The sequence below is a fragment of the Pteropus alecto genome, unplaced genomic scaffold (genome assembly GCF_000325575.1).
Source record: "Pteropus alecto unplaced genomic scaffold, ASM32557v1 scaffold87, whole genome shotgun sequence".
Taxonomy (NCBI): Eukaryota; Metazoa; Chordata; class Mammalia; order Chiroptera; family Pteropodidae; genus Pteropus; species Pteropus alecto.
The window spans coordinates 1,444,813-1,463,257 of NW_006443225.1; the positions used below are offsets into that span (position 1 = coordinate 1,444,813).

General features: G+C 35.7%; 1 protein-coding gene across 5 annotated transcripts in view; it reads right to left on the bottom strand.

The window, feature by feature from the left end:
- ATP6V1H (ATPase H+ transporting V1 subunit H) overlaps positions 1 to 18,445 on the bottom strand; it is a 117,389-nt gene that overhangs the window by 92,531 nt on the left and 6,413 nt on the right. For 4 of the 5 annotated variants that reach the window (XM_006923963.3, XM_015598583.2, XM_025041168.1 and 1 more), the window contains exons 3-7: positions 14,163 to 14,265; positions 13,126 to 13,215; positions 9,950 to 10,063; positions 7,581 to 7,685; positions 4,382 to 4,435 (exon numbers count right to left, since the gene is read on the bottom strand). In XM_006923963.3, coding sequence (XP_006924025.1) covers positions 4,382 to 4,435; positions 7,581 to 7,685; positions 9,950 to 10,063; positions 13,126 to 13,215; positions 14,163 to 14,265 — 466 coding nt within the window. The remainder of the gene's footprint in view (positions 1 to 4,381; positions 4,436 to 7,580; positions 7,686 to 9,949; positions 10,064 to 13,125; positions 13,216 to 14,162; positions 14,266 to 18,445) is intronic. The other variant, XM_015598582.2, reaches the window with a different exon arrangement.

Genomic DNA, 18,445 nt, shown 5'->3' on the forward strand with positions numbered 1-18,445 from the left:
AACTCTTCAAAATTATTTTCTCATCAATAAAGAAAAATAATACCAGCTCTACCAAATTATAAAAAAAGAGCTGCTACTCAAATCAGTTTCTATATAACACAAAACAATAGTAAAGTATACTATTATTATTATTATTATTACCTTATATTCAGGAACTAAAATACATATATGTAAGCCCCAGAATTCCTTTGAAGTTGGCTTATTAAGAAAGATACTCTAGTCAACACTCAAATAATACCTAATTAAATTAACAAATAATACCTAATTAAATTAATTTAGTTAGACTTGTCTTATTACAAACTTTACTATTAATTTACAAATTTACAAATCTCCTTCAAGTATTGCTTTCAATCTATTTACTCAGTCATGTAATCAATTATATGACTACTGGGATTGCTTATTAAGAGGAAAAATTATTGTAGCTTAAGAAAATTATTTGCTTAATAAATTCTTGCTTTGTATACAGCTTCCAAGAACACATCTAATGTATAATATTAGATTACATTATTATTATATTATTATTATTATTATTAATTATTAGTGCTATATTTTGAAAATCATATGTAAAAGGAAGTCTTATACTAAAATTCCTTACCATTTAATTTTCTTTTGCATTGTCTGAATAAACCTCCAAGCAATTCTTCCAAAAATCTGATCAGAAAAAAAAAAACTCAAAAGTTCTTATCTTTCCTCCTTTTCTTAACATTCATTCTGTGCATCTATTTTAATAATCCCCAACATTTAAGAGAAGAAGATAAAAGGCAATTGAACAATGAAAATCACCCAAGAATTGCTTTAGGTAAATAACAATGCACTTTTTCACTTGTACAAAGATATTTAATTAATTATGAATAACCTTAAGTCCTCACAAACTACACTTACCAGCTAGAGCAGATAACAGAGAGCGGGTCTGAAATATATAAACTACTGATGCAGCCCACTCATTTCCACTACTTGTGCAGCACTTTTGACGTACTTATCAACAAAGTAGTAAAAAACTAAATCACTAAAGTACTCCACCTCTTCTGAAAACTGAGAAGTGCCACATCAGCATAGCATTAAAGTAAAAACAAAGCCAAAGCGGTAAAACTAACCTCATATTAACAAGGATATTAGAACTGTCACTGAAACAATTTAAAGAATTTGACCAAAAGCCAAAAAAGTTATGTTTTTTCCTCTCATTCTAAAATGCCATTATTACGTGCTAAAACATGAATGAATCTTGAAAACATTATGCTAAGTGAAAGATACCATTCACAGACAACCACATATTGTATCATTCATTCACATGAAATGGCCAGAAGAGACAGAAAATAGATTAGTGGTTGCCAGAGGCTGGGAGCCAGGAACAAGTTAGGGGGTCAACTGTTAACATGTACAGGGTTTCTTTTTGAGGTGTTGAAAATGTTATAAAATTAGATTTTGGTAATGGTTGCGTAATTCCGTAAATACTCTAAAACTCTAAAATCTACTGCACTACAAATAGATATTTTATGGTTTGTAAACTATATTTCAATAAAGCTATAAAAAAAAAAAAACTAAATAAAACTGAAAATTTACTTCCTCGCTCATACTTGCCAATTTCCGAGCGCTCCAACAGCCACATGTGGCTAGTGGCTACTATCATGGAAAGTACAGATATACAGAACATTTCCATCATCACGGAAAGTTCTATTGGACAGAACTGCTTCAGAACATTAAAAAGCAAGATAAAATAAGCCAACAGAGAGGGTGGCAACTTAATCAAGTTACTTTACTATCAGCAAAACAATGTTCATCTGGTAGTAACTGATGCTAGACTAGGTCTAAAACAAAAATAGCCAGAGAACAGGACACAGTCCAATATGGGAGCTAAGAGTCACCCTGTTCCCCTACACAAATGTATAAATGAAGTTGGGCAGAGGAAAAAGAAAACAGGAACAAACAAAAAAATCTCAGATTTTTTATAAATCCTCCAAATTTGTGAGAGATCACAGTATTTCTGTTGTTGTCAGGGTATCAGCACAACGAGCAACTTCCAAGGCTTTGCGGCTTCCTCAGAACAGAAGATTGATTATTCACATTTGAGAGCCAGTAAAGAACTAAACAGACAGCTTGTATGCTAAGTGAAAGATATGATGTCATTTATTACTTTCACATTTAGGCAAAGACAATATAATGCATTTCAAAGAAATTTCATTTATGTAATGTTGTTTAAATAAAAATGTAATGTTCTGCTCAGAACTGATGATGATGTTTCCAAGGCCATTTTAAAAGTTAAGACTGTTGGATCATATTTATTTCGCATTTCACAGTGTGAAACTTATATTTGTTTTTTACTGACATCAAGTGGCAATATCATGTAATGCAGCTCACCAAACTGCTTTTCTTTGCCCTCTGAAAACCTTAAAGGATTTTAAGATATAATATCAATATTTTCAAAAGTCTAAGGAGGCTGTAAGACTTGGGAATGCCTAAAGATCCAACTCCAGCTCAGTTACCTCGAAAGTAATTCTCTCAGTAAGTAATTCATTTCTGTGAGGGTTTTGCCACTCATTAGCTAAATGACCTGGGGCAAGCTGGTGTGCCTTTCTGTGCAGCCTCCATACCCATAAAGCATGGCTTATAGTAAGAACTCTGACAGAGGGCATGTAAATATTCAAGGAGATGTAAATGTAAAATGAATAATACAGTGTCAGGTACATAGTAAGAGCTCAAAGAGTATTAGCTACCATTCAGATTCTCCTATTAAAACACAAATATCAAAGGAAGGCTAACACCCTACTCTCAACTTACTGAAGCTGATAGCCATTTGAAAAAGTAAGAACCTTCAGTAAGAGACAGAGTATGTTCACATTTGAAGGGCACTAAAGGGAAGAATGTGGGAAATGGTACGCCATCTTTTCCTTACTCACAATTACCCCAATGCTAATTCCATTTGGAATGTATGTGTGTGAGGCTACTGGAGAAATCACTTTGACTAATGCACTGCCAATTCAATTAATCAGTTTTATTTTTCTAATACACTGAATGGAAAAGAGCAAATTAAGAATGTTCTGTCACCAGCGCTTGTGACTCATTATGTAAGCTTTAATAACTTACACTTTTAACAATCACTCAAATTCGTTCATAAGACATATGATTCTAAAAACACCTTTTGAAAAATCTACGAATAAGTCTTATACACGAACTAAACAATTTTTCAAAGTTTCGAGCTGGTAGCAATTCAAGTCATATAAAATAAAGTTCCCAATTTAAACATCTGCTTATGGTTGAATATCTAGACTTCTAACCAACCACCTCCTTTTCCCACCCTGGCCCCAAGGTTGCTCATCTAGTTCCACACTTTGTTCTGATCCATTTCAAAAAGCCATTGGCCATTTTCCAGCCTAACACACTATTTGTCAAATCCTCCACCCAGGCCCAAAGAGAAGCCCCACTGTAGGCTTTGAAAAGGGGTTCAGTCCACTGTCATCTATTGTCTCAGAGAATACATACAGGTTATGTTCTATGCAAAATATGTAAGTACTGGTAATTAATATGGACATTAAATGACTTCTACAGAGCTGCATTTAGGTCTATCATAGGCAGGTTGTAGACTCTATCCTCTAAAGATGCTTTCCAGTTTCCCAACAAATGAGAAATTCCCACCAAATGAAGCTAGACACATCTCGCCTACATTTCTAATGTTTTCCCCATTTTCCTCAACCAGCTCTAATCATGCCAACTATTACTTATCCAAACATTGCCAATCTTTGAGCTGTTCTGAGTACAAAGAAGTTAAACCATTCTCAAATAGAGAAGACAACTATGATCAAGAAAGGAACTTGGGGAGACGTGATTAGTTTTTAACCTTTAAGCTTCTGGCTTTACAAAAAATGTGGGGAGAGACTGGCCAAAAAACGGATGGGTTGGGGGGCTGTTTCTGGCCACCATGTAGCCGTGCATAAAGTCTTCAGCAACATAGTACCAGTAACAAGTTTTAGTGCCATCAGATAATTGAACTGTTTTCAACTGCCTGACTCAGTGTTCACATATTGATCAGACATTAGTTTATTGGACAAATGAAGCTTGAAGAGAGTAACTTTATGATGATTCCCTCCAGTTGTATATCTGAATTCACACTTTTGCTTTGATTCTCAGATCTGAGATAAAATGGCCTAAAAAGAAGAGCAATAAGGAAGCACAAGTCTCACATCTACCAACACAAAAGTGATCACTATAGACCATAAATATTTAGATATAGTTTTTATAATATCATTAACCTAACAGGAGGTATCAAATGCATGGATTTACATCTGGGGAACTAATAACCATATTCAAAATTTTAAATGTCTGTGACTCAAAATAACTTATATTCAGGATGTGAGGAGGCCAGCGAATTAAGAAGGAATGTACTTACATCACTTGAAGAGACTGTTCCTGTTTCAACAGCGACACCGCTACCACGCAGTTTCTATTACAAAATAAATAACTTATTACTTAGTTTTGTTTTTATTTTTATTCTAATTTATTAGTGTATGAAAGGGAGCTAAGCAAATTTTATAATTTTTTTCCTATTCCTACTTAATGGAGTATCGTCAACTAATAAAAAGTATGGGAATGATATAAAATATTCTAAATATCATTACAGTCTTCCAGATATCTTAATCAATAAATTATTTTAAATAGAGCAATAATAAACCAAATACCAAGCTCCAGCTAAATTTCATAAGCGAAGCTGGTGCAAATTTCTAAGTCTCAGATTTACTTACTGAATTATATCTCTAGTAAGACAACTGTCTTAAGCTGAACTATCTACGTTATATTCTGTGGCAAAGCTTTTGAAATAGGTGCCTGATGATTGGAAGATACTACACAAACCTTAATATTTGGTTATCCACAGCAATGCTAACAAGTTACAATGAAAATCAAAATCTCACATGTTATATAGAAATGACAAAAGAAATTTTAAGGTAGAAAGTCAAAGGCTGAATATGCAAGAGAAAAGTGATAATGAATTTCTGAAAGGAAATTTTTATTTTGATTTATTCAATAATTATTATCTACTAAGTGTCAGGCACGAGCCCCCATGACCCAAGTAAAATGCTTAAACTACCCAAAAATGGCTCCTAAATGTCACTATAAGTCAAAGAACAAAATATCCAAATTGCAACTAATTTGGACTTTTGAAAGTTTATTTCTATTAGAATCATGAAATTGTGGTCCTTTTCATGAAGGAGAAAACACTTATGATAAAGAAAAAGAAACTTTCTAGATATAGCACTATCACATGACATTAAGCGAAGTAGCAAATAAAATCCTAAATAATCCTATGATTCATTCTTTAAACAAGAAGTCTATAATTTAATTCTGGGAAAAGGCTATGGAAAAAGTGTCTGTCTACAGCAAGATAGACGGTGCAATCTGGAGCCTAGCAGAAGCAATGACCAGACTCTAAGAAGCAAAGCCAGACTGGGCCTGGGCACCCTGGGCATCCTGTAGCAGAAGGACTTGCAAAGCAAAAATGCCATACCATAACTAAACAAAGCCAAAGCCTCAGTGATAAAAGAGTGTGCTAGAAAGATACAGAAAAAGTCTTTAAGAGCATTTATCTAATGCCAAGAAGCTCAATTCTAATTCAATATCTAGAAAATTGTTCTAGATATTGAAATATTTGCTTCCACTAGTGACAATAGAAATATTTCCCCCATTGCTCATCGAGGTTACAACCACAGTTAATCATTCCAAAAATGACAAATAATCTGTGAGACACAATATAAGTATTATTCCTATGAGGAAAAGTCTAAGACATTTGAAACAACCCAAAATGTTAGTGGCAAATTACGAGTATATATTCTTTCCTACCAATGCTCATTTTATGAATCCAGCTACAATAAAGCCCACTTTACCAATATACCATACAGCCAACGATAAAGCAAAATGACATTTGTTCAAAGGAAGAACTCATTTCAAAATAGAAAGGGGGGGGAGGGCAGTGTTACTTATTTAAGCGTTCTGATCTCACGTGATATATATTTAGAAATTTAAAATCTCATCTTCACAAAATGAGATTTTCATGTTCTAAATACCTCATTTTTTGAAATTCCTCACAAACACTGAAACCTACAAATTTGTGGCTCTTGTAAAGTTTAAAAACTAAGCCAAAGAGTGTTAAGATTTATGCTACTGACATAAAAAAATACTTAATTTTGTTCAAAACACTCCAAAATATCCCTACCCAAATATAAAAAACTATTGGGTTCCCCTAAAAGACAGGCAATGATAAAAAATAAAATGCCATGGTGTCTCTTATGTTTCAAATTAAAATCCGTTAAAAAATATAGTCACTGAAATCTAAATGACCACTTTCCAAAAACATATTTCACATAGACATGTATTTGTAATCTAACTCTGAGAACACAATAACTACTAATATTACTGCTTCTCCTGGTCTCATTCCTCCATGTCACCCAACCCCACACCAAAATCTCATTCTCTTCTCTTTTCTTCCCCAGAATACTCTACCCCCATACACCTTCATTTCACTCCTTTTCTGATGAACATTCCCACCAAGTTTCCCTTTACCACTTAATACTCAGTCACTGGAAAACTACAAGAAAGAAACACTCCACTGAGCCATCATAAGCATTCTGTCTTTCACCCTGTTCTAGAGAAGCATGAAGACAATAACAGAAAACTTGTTATTTTCCCAGCCATTAAATCAGAAAGCTATTTTCCTCTATGGAGAAATAGAGCTAGAGAGTCCTGAAAGCGAGAAGACAGCAAATAAGCAGGCTTCAGGTTTGACCTTAGGCCTAAGTGTTGATCCCACAACAATACCATGAAGTCCTGAGAAGCCGCTGTGTTAGACAGCTATCTCATCGCTGGATCGAGCAGCTCCAGGCTCACCCAGAGGCACCTAGAAGCCTGGTACTAACTCTTGGCCAAGACTAGAACAAGAAGATTGACTAATGACCTATAACATACTGACATACCGGATGCAGCTTGAAACTCCCCTCCCTGGTGGCACCCAAAGCTAGTTTATTTAATGGTATAACTAGTTAGACAGTTTGGCCTGGTTATGTGACCGAAAAGGGCATGAAAGATCCCACCAGAAATTTTGGGAGAGCTCTCCCAAAACCAAGATTTCTCACACAAATTTTGGTGGTCCAGAGTCCCAAGGCAGACGTGGGAGCTGACCCTGGAAGTCTCTGGGCCGCGAAGCCTGCCTCTGCACTCCCTCCCCTGCGGGACACTTTCTTTTCCTTTCTCACAAGCCTCACATGACTATGTTCTTAGGAGCTGTTATAACCCTTTCAGTTCTCCAACCTGTGTGATCTTGGCAGCCACCTGGAAGGAAGGTACTCCCTGCCCACTGAAAAGCATGAATGGAGAATCCCAGGTGGCAGAAAGGACAGAAAGGTTTCAGTTGAAGCCAGTCAAAGAAAGAAAAAGTGAAGCATACTACCATACCTAAGAGTCGTTTGGCTTACTTATCAAGTTCAAAATGGCACTATTTTAATATAACATTTTTGTAATTTCACGTAATTACTATAAAGAGCTTAAAAGAATAACGATGTTATACTCCTTTCAAAATTACTAAAAGAAATGTCTTTTACCTGTGAACTCAGCTGAGTTTTTATCCAATTGAAATAGTAATTTAAGTCACTGCCTTCCATCAATTCTTTTCCCCAAGCAGCTAACTTGGCAATAATTCTTGCTGCCTAAAAAATAAGAAATACACTTGAATACTATATTGATTCTACAATCATATCACATATCTTAAAAATCAGGACTCATAAGCATTTTGCTGCATAATTTTTTTAACACTCAACTCCTAAAAAAAAATAATTTATATTTTTTTAGAAATATATTTATATAGTAAAAATGTATTTTCAAATATTTCCGTTACAATGAACCAAAATTAGTTGTTAAATTAAGAATTTCACTACATTCCTTGTATTGTTTTGAGTTTCAAAAGTAAGATTGGGATTCATTATAAGACCAACAAAAATCAAAAAAGCACAGAAATCTTCCTCAGCATCAGACTTTCATCAAATCACTTGCCAGAGTTCTGAGAAATCTCTGTAACAAACGGCCAGCCAGTACTTTGCATTCCGAGCCCCTTGTGAGTCTTCACACCTAAAAATCTGTATCTTTGTACAAAATATATCCTTGTATTAAACAGCCATCTCCCTTGATATATAGAAATATACGCTTTTCTCCTCAAAGACTTCTCAATTTTCTTTAAACTATAAAACTAATCATGGTTTTTTAATTAAATAGGCAGTCTAAGTATATCTATATAAAATCATCATGTTGTAACTTGAAATACCTTATAATTTGTCAGTTATACCACAATATATCTGAATATATATGTAAGTATATATCTGTATATATAAAGACAAAAAAGCAGGCAATATAAAATACTACTTCTCTACACACAAACCCAACTTAATATTCCTTCAGTACAATCTAAAAGTCAATGTTTCAAAACTCCAATTACTCAGCAATAATTAATCCCAGTAGAGAATGGAAGGCTAGTTAACCCCAAAATAATTTCTGTGCTGGTAGACCAATATTTGTTCTTATACTTGGCTACAGCTGAGCAAGGTGATGAAGGCACACTTTCAAGGTCAGTATGTCGGGCATTCAAGCATCATGACATATCCAAAATTCTACACCATGGAGGACTTACAGCCACGCCTTGAATCATTCACTAAGTTGTGACAAATGGACATTTTCATGTGCCTAGCTAAGTGACTTTACAGATACATTATCTACTTTAAACAGACCTAACTTTCACAAACTAGATAAATAACTTGAAAAGATTCCTGTAAAGAAACCAGGGATTGAAAATATTATCAGCAACGTAAGCACTGATCAAAACGGAAAAGACAAAGAAAGAAGAGGCTTGACATTTCTACTCAGAGCATAAGCTCTTCATCAGTACATTAGGTAACCCAATGACAATCTGACCCTCAAAATTTTAAAGATTAGACAAAAGCAACTAAAATCATAAAGAAATTAAAACATGGATTTGGCTACACAATTAATAATGATGAGCCTTACCCTAAATTTATATTTGGTCTGTACTATATTTGTCAATTTTATTACAAAACCATCAAAATTAGGACGACGTTTAAACCAGGTATGCAGACAGTGAAAATAAGTCTCTACAATTTGAAAGAAAATATATTATTGGTTTTTTGAAGTATTTTTTAAAATAGAATTTATTTCATGAATCCTTTTTAATTTTTTTATAAATGTTTTATAATATATAAAACATATGAATACAGTAGTACATAAGTGAATATAGATATGTAAGGAGACAGAGAGAGAGAGAGAGAGAGAGAACGAGCACATATGCTCAAAATTGTTTCAATGACAGTAGTAGTTCTTGATTTGAAAAATGTAAAGACATGTACTAAAATGAGCGGCTTCAGGAGCTTCCCCCACCCCATGTCCCAGAGCTCATTCCACGTGGGAGTAGGCAATGCTTAGTCAAAGATTTAGTCTCTCAACCCTCCTCTCATACCTTCTCCACATACTCCTTCAAAGATTCTTCATTGTTAAGGCTTCCAAAGATAGCCTTTCATGCAAAATTTAAAACAGGAGTGTACTTAAGATATTAAAAAGCAATTAATTACTTAAAATAAAAATTAAACACAGTAACTACTTCAAAGCAAAATTTAATTTCTACAGTAAATTTGGTTAAACCTATCATAGCTATCCAGAGCTATTTGCACATGTATTCACAAGGCTTTTATGCTAATAAACTCATCATTATACTCTACAAAACTTCAAATGTATCAGAGCAATCCTTTCCCCTTTGTGTTTCTCATATGCCCACACCAATAAGGAACTACTACTTTGAAAAGTTAGCGTCACAGCCATTACTCCTCTAGGAACTGGGAGGTTACCAAGTCATAAATGGCCTAGATGTGTTTCTTCCCTAAATCAGAAATTGGATCAATTCAAAATTTACCATATGAACAGTAAAGAGATCCTGGCGATTCAACATTGGCAGAAAGTAAGACCACGCAGTGTTCTTGCTACGTTTAGCATAGTCAAAGAAAATGCTAACACGTTGGTGATTTTCCTAAAAAGAAAAAAGAAATATCACTAATCAGAATGTATTTTCCTAAAGATGTAACAATTGTGCACTTCTTCTCAGCCCTTTCATTTATGTCCCATCAATCTGTGTTTTTTATTATTCCAGTGTGATATTTATCTCCCTATTGCTATTATTATTATGGGGTAGGGGATGGTGATAGGAGCAGGAATATTTTAAAAATAAAATCACCTTTAATCATTATGATGAGTTTAATTCAAGTGAGCCAAGATAACAGATCCTAGCCCTGCAAGGTGTAGCACTCTTAAGTTACATGTCTCCTCAGCCTGCACTTCTGACCTGCCTTTCCCAATGTTGTTCCAACACCTCTACCCTGCTTCCACACAAACGAAATCGGAAGGGGGCAGAGAGATCACAAATTAGCTCTAGATAGAAGGACTGGCAAGAAGCATCTCAAGCTACTTACAAGCAGGCAAGGGAAACAGGGAATTAGAGAAATCTCAAATGTTCAAGGTTATCATTAGCAATTTATGATAGAAAAATCAGGGCAGAGAGAGCCAAAAACAGAGTATCATACTAGTATGTAGATTTAGGATCTGAGGAACAACTAATTCTTAGTTCAAATCATGCAAACTCTACGTCTCACCTAAATTTTCTCTGCTATTACTGGCTGAAATCCACTTTCTGGTTCCCTAAGTGAATATATTTGGTAAAAGCGCAAATAATCACATAAATAATTTTAATTTTCAGATCAACATTTAATTCTTTGTAAATACACTGGTTTTAATTTTGGCCTGTGCTAACAGTTACCTATTTGAGGAATAAACTACCATCTCCTTAAGTAATAAATATTATAGTTTAGAATAACAATGGAAATGGTTATGATAATGACTTTAGCAAAGGATTCAAAACTCAGGTAGGTCATCTTTAACTCTACTGGTGGATTATTTCCAAAGTTAAAATGTTAACTCTCATTGTGCATGTAAATGAACAAAGTATCTTACAAACATAAAGAGCAGAACCTATTTTATACATTTAGATACGTTTAAAATCCATCTTCCTCAAATAGTCCTTTATAGTTTCAATTCCTGCTTAAAATATGCCACCAGCCATCATTGTCCCAGACACCCCAGATACACCCCTTTAAGAGAATATGAATAAAGCCATATTTGAATAAAGATATTTTTGTATTAAAAAAAGGGGAATATAAGAAAATACATACGTACCTGCCTATTTTTGCCAAAAAAAAAAAAAAACCAAGAAAAACAGGAAGGATAAACCAAAAATCTAGGATATTGGTTACCTATAACAGGTAGGTGGGAATGGGGTGGCAAGGGATGGGTAGGGGTTGGTGATATCTCTCTTTGTTTCAAAAAGAATTACTCTATACACTGACAATTTAAAACAATACTTTTCTGTATAGTTTTGACTTTGAGAAGCATGTTACTATTGTACATAATCGAAAATAATAAAATAAAATCAACAAGGATGAGAAAAAGACTAAAGTAGAAACAAATGAATCCAACTGTATTTCAAGAAAAATAACATAACCACTATGAACGAAACTTGAATATAATACTCTGACTACATACCCTCAGTTTAAAGATAAAGTACTGTAAACAAACACTGAATTCTAAGTAAAGGGCTTGTTTTTCATAGTCGTATGAATCAAAAAACTACTTTCTCTGTATTATAGGGCAGAACAAACAAATTAATAGATGGAGAATAAGAGGATCTCACAATCTCACTATGTCAGAAGAGATTACAAATGTGGAAAAGGATAACTAGAATGAACTCTGTAGTGTTGAACTAAAATGAAATTGGAGAGAGTGTGAACTCACGGTTTTTAATTTATAGATTTGTGGCTATGTATAAAAATTGAGGATATTTGTGTGTGTTCTATATAAGCAGGTGTATAATATTTAAAATAAAATAAAAAAACAGGTCGCATGCCTACTCACAGCCTCCTCATTCTAGGTATAGTCCTATATAATAACCAGGATAGCCAGGGCAAACCACAACATTCTCCATTTTTATTAATTTTACTTTTTTAAAGAAAAAAGTGCTCAGAGAACCAAGGTCATTCTGAGACAGGCATGCATCAGCCCAGTATGTCATCAGCCATATTAGATATTGATCCTCACTTACATTATAAAATCACTATATTCTTGTAAATGACATGATGGCCCCTAGGCAAACAGCAACATTCTTTCTAACCTTTGTATCCTCAATCATAGTTAGCACAGTGCTTGGTGCATAGTAGGTCATCAATAAATGTTTTTCCTTGTAAATTGACAGAACAACCACTAAGTAGCCAGACTGCCCCTAAGGAGCCAGACTGAAACTCTTTCTTCAAGTCTCCTAACACATGTAGACAGGCATTGGATGTAGCAGGCAGACAGCTTGTTTCAAAAAGAATTACTCTATACACTGACAATTAAAACCTAGATTATATTCTGGTGTAAAATACAAAATTGTGACTAAAGGAGGCCCCTCTGTGTTCGGAGACAGTAAGGCAATAAATAGAGACGTTATACAACTAGAAAAATGTCAGATGATTAGCAAAACATTCTCCAAATGAACAATGCTTTAGAGGGCCAGCACCTTGCCTACATTCAGCAGTGAAGCCCCAGTGCTTGGCACTGGCCTGAAACACAGGAGAATTGAAATCTGTGAAATAACTGAAAGAGAAGGAGCCATATCATCTGTGACTACACAGAGCATCCTGAAAGCCTCAAGTGATTCACTGAACATTGCTGGCATTCAATAAAAAACTCAGGTATTATGGGGGAAAAAATACCTATGAAAAACAACAAAAATAGCCATATAGAAAAACAACAAGATAATCTGTACGTGGGCATTCTCATTTTTATCATGATTAGCAAATCATGAAAAAGAACAAGATAATCTGTATGTGGGCATTCTCATTTTTATCATGATTAGCAAATCACAACTAACATAATGAAGAAAAATGTATTATTACACTCTAGAAGAGAACCAATGCTATAAATGAATCCTTACAAAAATGTTACTGTGCAGTACATAAAAAGATGAAGTCACCAACTGCATTAAGTAAAGACTATACCTACCTGCAACATATCATCGACCATAGTTAGTATGTACTGAACTGTCTGTTCTTTGGAGATATGAGTCATCAGATTTATAAATGTTTTAGCACACTACAAAAAAAAATGAAATCAATGTTAATTATTGTTTTCAACTGCAAACACAACATATTAATGGAATTTCAGTAAAATATTATTTTGCTTGCCTAAATTAGGATACACATGCTATTAACAGGTTTCAACTATAGAAAATGTATACCTTTTACAAATATTGTGATGAAGTATGGGAGGACTATTCTATGACTTGCATTGATTTTTTATCATTTCTAGTGATAAATTTCAAAATGTTCACTATTTTTAAAATACAGACCTAGCCACTATCAACTCTTAATTATCTACAACATAAAAATTAAGTTATGTAAACAATCAAATATTATCATTAGTTTTAAATTTTTTTTGGCGGGGGGGCAGATATACTGGGAAGCAGAACACTAGACCAACAGGAGTACTGGGGACTGGAATCAGAAGACTTTGACCTGTCTTCATTCTACAACTTATCAACGATGTAACAATCTCTCTGGACTTCAACAGAAACTGGCACCAACAATATGTTTCTTCATAAATTTCCCAGGTTTGCTATGAGAATCAGACGGGGCTGCATATGCGCTCTTTCAGCCAATCAGAGCCCCATATCAGAAAATCTAATGGATAGTGGAACTGCACTAGTGAGAATACAAAGTAAAAACGTTTTCTAAAAAACAAGTTAAGCAACTTTTTAAAAAAACGTGTACTTTGAAAAAGTAATTTCTCTTCTGGGAATGTATTCTAAGAAGATTTTCAGAAATGCAGAAAAGGATAGAAGAATAAACATACTAAACATAACATTTTTTCCCAAAATTAACAAGGAAAACTGGAAATCACTCAAATATCTTCTAATAAAAAAGGATTTTTAGTTAAATTATGATGCATATCTATAATGGAATATCACACAGTCATTAAAAAACATTTCAAGAATTTTTAAAGACACAGAGAAGTGTTCATGATAAGTTTATATCGATTACCTGACTGCCTTCATTTTGAAGCATCTCTTGCTTCTCCTCAGGACTTCTTTTCATTTCAAACCTTTGAATAAATTCACAATCTTCAGCAGAAATCATCTGCCCCCTGGAAAGTAAGAATAAGTTGTTTTTATTCAGTAAGAGTTGAATAGCCACTGTGAGGAAGTGAAACAGGAATTTCAGTCTTTTTCCTCTCTCCTCAGTAATAAAACATGAGGGCTGATGTGCAGGCTCTACCTTCAAACAGACTTGAGTTCAAAGCTTAGCCCTACCACTTACTGATCATGTGACCTCTCCAGACCTGAGTTAATTAATCTGCAAAATGACAACAATACCACATTGCCTGTAGGGGGTTCAACTGAGGATGAAATTAAACGATTTGCATAAGGCAGTTAGCACAGTGCCTGGCCCACAGTAAGCACTCAATAACATGTCGCCTCTTAACACTTTCCAAAGCCTCTCACCCTTATGCCCACCCCAAGCCAATCAATTTACTTGGCCTTCTAACTTATCAAAGTCACTTCACCTGAACTTCTATAATCGTTTTTCTCCAGTATATTCTTTTCCTCCAGACTCAGAAAAAATGTGATCCTCCTCCTCTCTGAAAAAATAACCTCTCCATCCTGATTCCCCATCCTCCCAGCAGTCACCCCACACTACGCTGTTTTCCTACTTCAAGCGGTCCCTTCTTCAACGGTTCTTCGCTCTTCGAGGCTCCTCCATATGGCTTAATCTTTGTAATTTCATTTTTCTTTCCCAAACTCTTACCTTCAGTGAGATTAAAATCAACATACTTGTCTTTTCTCTTTCCCAAACCATCTCCAACTGTTTTCTATCTCTTATCATTTTCACAAATTCAGCATCATCACACCTGAACCTGTCACTTTCCATTCCAGGCTGGTTTGACCTCCCAACTGCTACACTCTATCAAGTATTCAAATACATCACAGAGAACCCCCTGTCCAACCTTTCCTTATGAAAAGACATGTCTGCAGAACAGCCTTACTAGTCTCTGTGAGACTCGGCACTTCAGGATACACGTCAATTCTTTCAGACCATCAGTATAGTAATAAAAGTATAGAATTTGGGTCAATCTGAGGAAGAGTTCCAACTCCAGTTGTGAAACTTTGACATGTCACTATCCCTTTGACCACTATTTTCCACACCAGTAAAAAGGCAATTATAATACTACCTGCCCCACTCCACTGAGTGATTATCAGAAAACACAAGAACAAGCACTTGGTGTGTATAAGCATGGAGTAAAAACACGTTGAAAATAAAGAAAAATTTTGTGTAATATGCTTCATCATTCAAACAGCACCAATATATTTTTTTAACTAAGTAGTTTAAAAAGCTGCCCTTCAGATCCCCTGCCCCCAGAGTCAGTTGAGGGACTAGTGTTCCACAAAACCCAACCAGGGAAACATCGAATTTGAAACAGGTTTCCCAAGATGCATAATTAGAGAAGTGGTCCTTTTTCAGAGCTGTCATGGGCTGGGTTCTCAGTGGCAGCCGACCTTGAGATGAAGATTATGTGCAGATGATCTATGAGGAAATGCTCCCAAGACAGACCAGGGATGGAGTGGGGAACACAGGATATAGAAGCGAAGAGCCTAGGTGGGGTTGAGGCAAAATCCTGAAGAGGACAGGTTTCCTGAAGCACACAGGAGAGTGTGGGAAGGTGAGGTGATCAGAACTGTCCCCTTCCCAAGACAAAGGAGCTGAACTCTCATATTTCCTGCTAGCCCTACCCACAACCCCATGCTCCTCCAAAGATCCTGACTTTTATGTATTTAAAATCTCAGTGTTTTACTTTATCTCTTCTTGGTTTTATTTACACTGTTACTACACACTATTTTATACAATTTTAATTTGCCTCTGGACTTTGTAATCCATTGTTCTGTCTTTCTTCCATCAGTTCCGCAGTTTTAAGCACTGTAACTTTGTTTTCATATATGCTCCTTTATTTAACACAGCTTTTTAAAAAACTATTCTCATGCATTGATTTTCCAACAAGCCCTTCCTTACCAACCCAAAGGAGAACGTTCAGTCCATGTGTTTCTAGATCTCCAAGGCAAGTGCCAGCGTGCCCACTTCCTGACACTCTCTTCCTTAGGTTCTTGGCTCTTTTCATCCTCCTCAGGCCACTCCTCTTCAGTCCTCTTCACAGACTGCTCATCTCCTACACTGTGGTCTGGCTCTGTGGGAGGGTCTCTTCATCTCACATCCCATGGATTCTCCCCAAGAGCTCCCCTCTACGCTCTGAGCTGGCTCACAGTCTGTCCTCTGGGTCAGCCTCCAGCAGCCCCCGCTCACATGTGTGTATTGAACCTGTCCTCCCACAGATCACAGAGGCACTCCAGACCCTACAAGGGCAAAACTGAGATCATTAACGTATATCCCCACGTGCACTCCATCCCCGGCCTGGGAAATGGGAAGAAGGCAGCAAAAAAAAGACACTTTGCCCAGTTGCCATTGTGACTAAATATGTCACACACCAGTAAGGACAAAATGCACTCTGCACCCTGGAACAGACCAAGAAAACAAGGTCATCCTGTCTAGTCTGGGTCCCAAAATGAATGAAATCTTTTTTCATAAACCAGAACTCCCTCGCTAAAACAATTTTACCTCCAAATTTTGTTGTGCTAATGAGTAAAAAAAGCATGTCATAACCGTTGTAAATAGGATAAGCATGTGAAAAAAAAATGCAGTTTTTCTACCACTGAGAAAGTGTATGATGAAGATTGTACCTGGTAATCTTGGAATTTTACGGCTTTCTTCTCCATTTAAATAATTACTGTTTTACAAACAGGGACTCATTGACATGGACAATGGACTAGTGGCTACCAGAAGGGAGGGGGAAGGGGGAGGGAAAAAGAAATAAAATGTTAAATAAATAAATAAATGTAAATAAAAAAATAAAAATAAATAACTAATTACTGTTTTATTTGGCAAGCCATTCCTTCTGAAGTCAAACTTCTTTACATTTGTTGTAAGAAACCTCTTTTATTTTTCTTGTTTAAATTCTTTTCTGTCTGAGTCTTCCTTTGAGGGTTCTGTAATCTAGCAGGTTAGTGACTCTGGTCTCTTCTCTAACAACCCAAACCCAATCAGGCACCAAGGCTAACAATTCTCATACCTAATATCATTCTCCTCTTGACTTCCCTACCTCTGGAGTATGGCAACAGTCCAACGTGTCCCCTGCTTCCAGTCCAGCCTTCCTCCACATCTCTCTTACGTACTACCCAGCAGCTTTCTCAAGCACACATCTGATCAGATTACTCCTTTCGTATCAGACTGAGAATTTGAATGGCAGTTCTACCTAGCACTTAGGCAGAAGAATTCAATAAAAATCCTTTTAATCAATTGAGTAAGCAAAACCTATATGAGTATGTACATGTTACTTATCCTACCTGAATAGCTATCTACTCATCTTTAAAATGAGACTAGAAAAATGTCATAGTATCACTATGAAAATAATGTGAAACAGTATGTTATGTACCAAGTACGTTACTTCCTTTTCCAAACACTCATCTCCACCATTTCCCAAAGAGTACTCTATTCATTTGTGATTTTATCAGCCAATATTAATCAGCAGCTTACTATGTGCCAGGCGCCTTTAAGTACAGGCAACATACAATTATTTAGACATTTATCTTTCAGCTCGCATTCCAGTGGGGCAAATACACAAACACAAAAATAAATACTTTTTAAAAATACACATACACGCACGTGTGCACACGCGCGCCTCACACACATACCACACACCATCATAATGCCAGCATTGTAAATGCTATGAAAAAAAAAAAACAGAGGCTGGGTAAGGAGCTAGAAAGTCACGACAGAGAAAAGGAGATATTTTAGTTAGATTTCAGAGAGGGCTTTTCTGAGGTCACCTACACAGCTACCTGAATGGCATGAATGAGCCCAGTGATCTGGGGGAAGAACTTCCAGAGAGACAGAAGTATAAGCACGAAGACCTTGAGGCAGTAATAAGCTTGCTACGTGAAAAAGAACAAGAACAGCAGAGTGGCTAGAGGGCTGTGAGCAGTACAGCATGATCTGATTCGTATTATCTGAAATGACTCTCACAGCTATGTAAGAATTGCTGCTTTGGGAGAAGTGTTAACACAGCTATCGGGCAAGAGGCTCTAACAAGAGGGCACGTGAGAGATGATGACAGCCTGCGCTAGGATAGTAGCAGTGCAACTAGAGGAATGTGGTCAGATCCAGGACGTTTGGGATATACAGCTAAAAGAATCTGTTAATGGACTGTATGTATATGG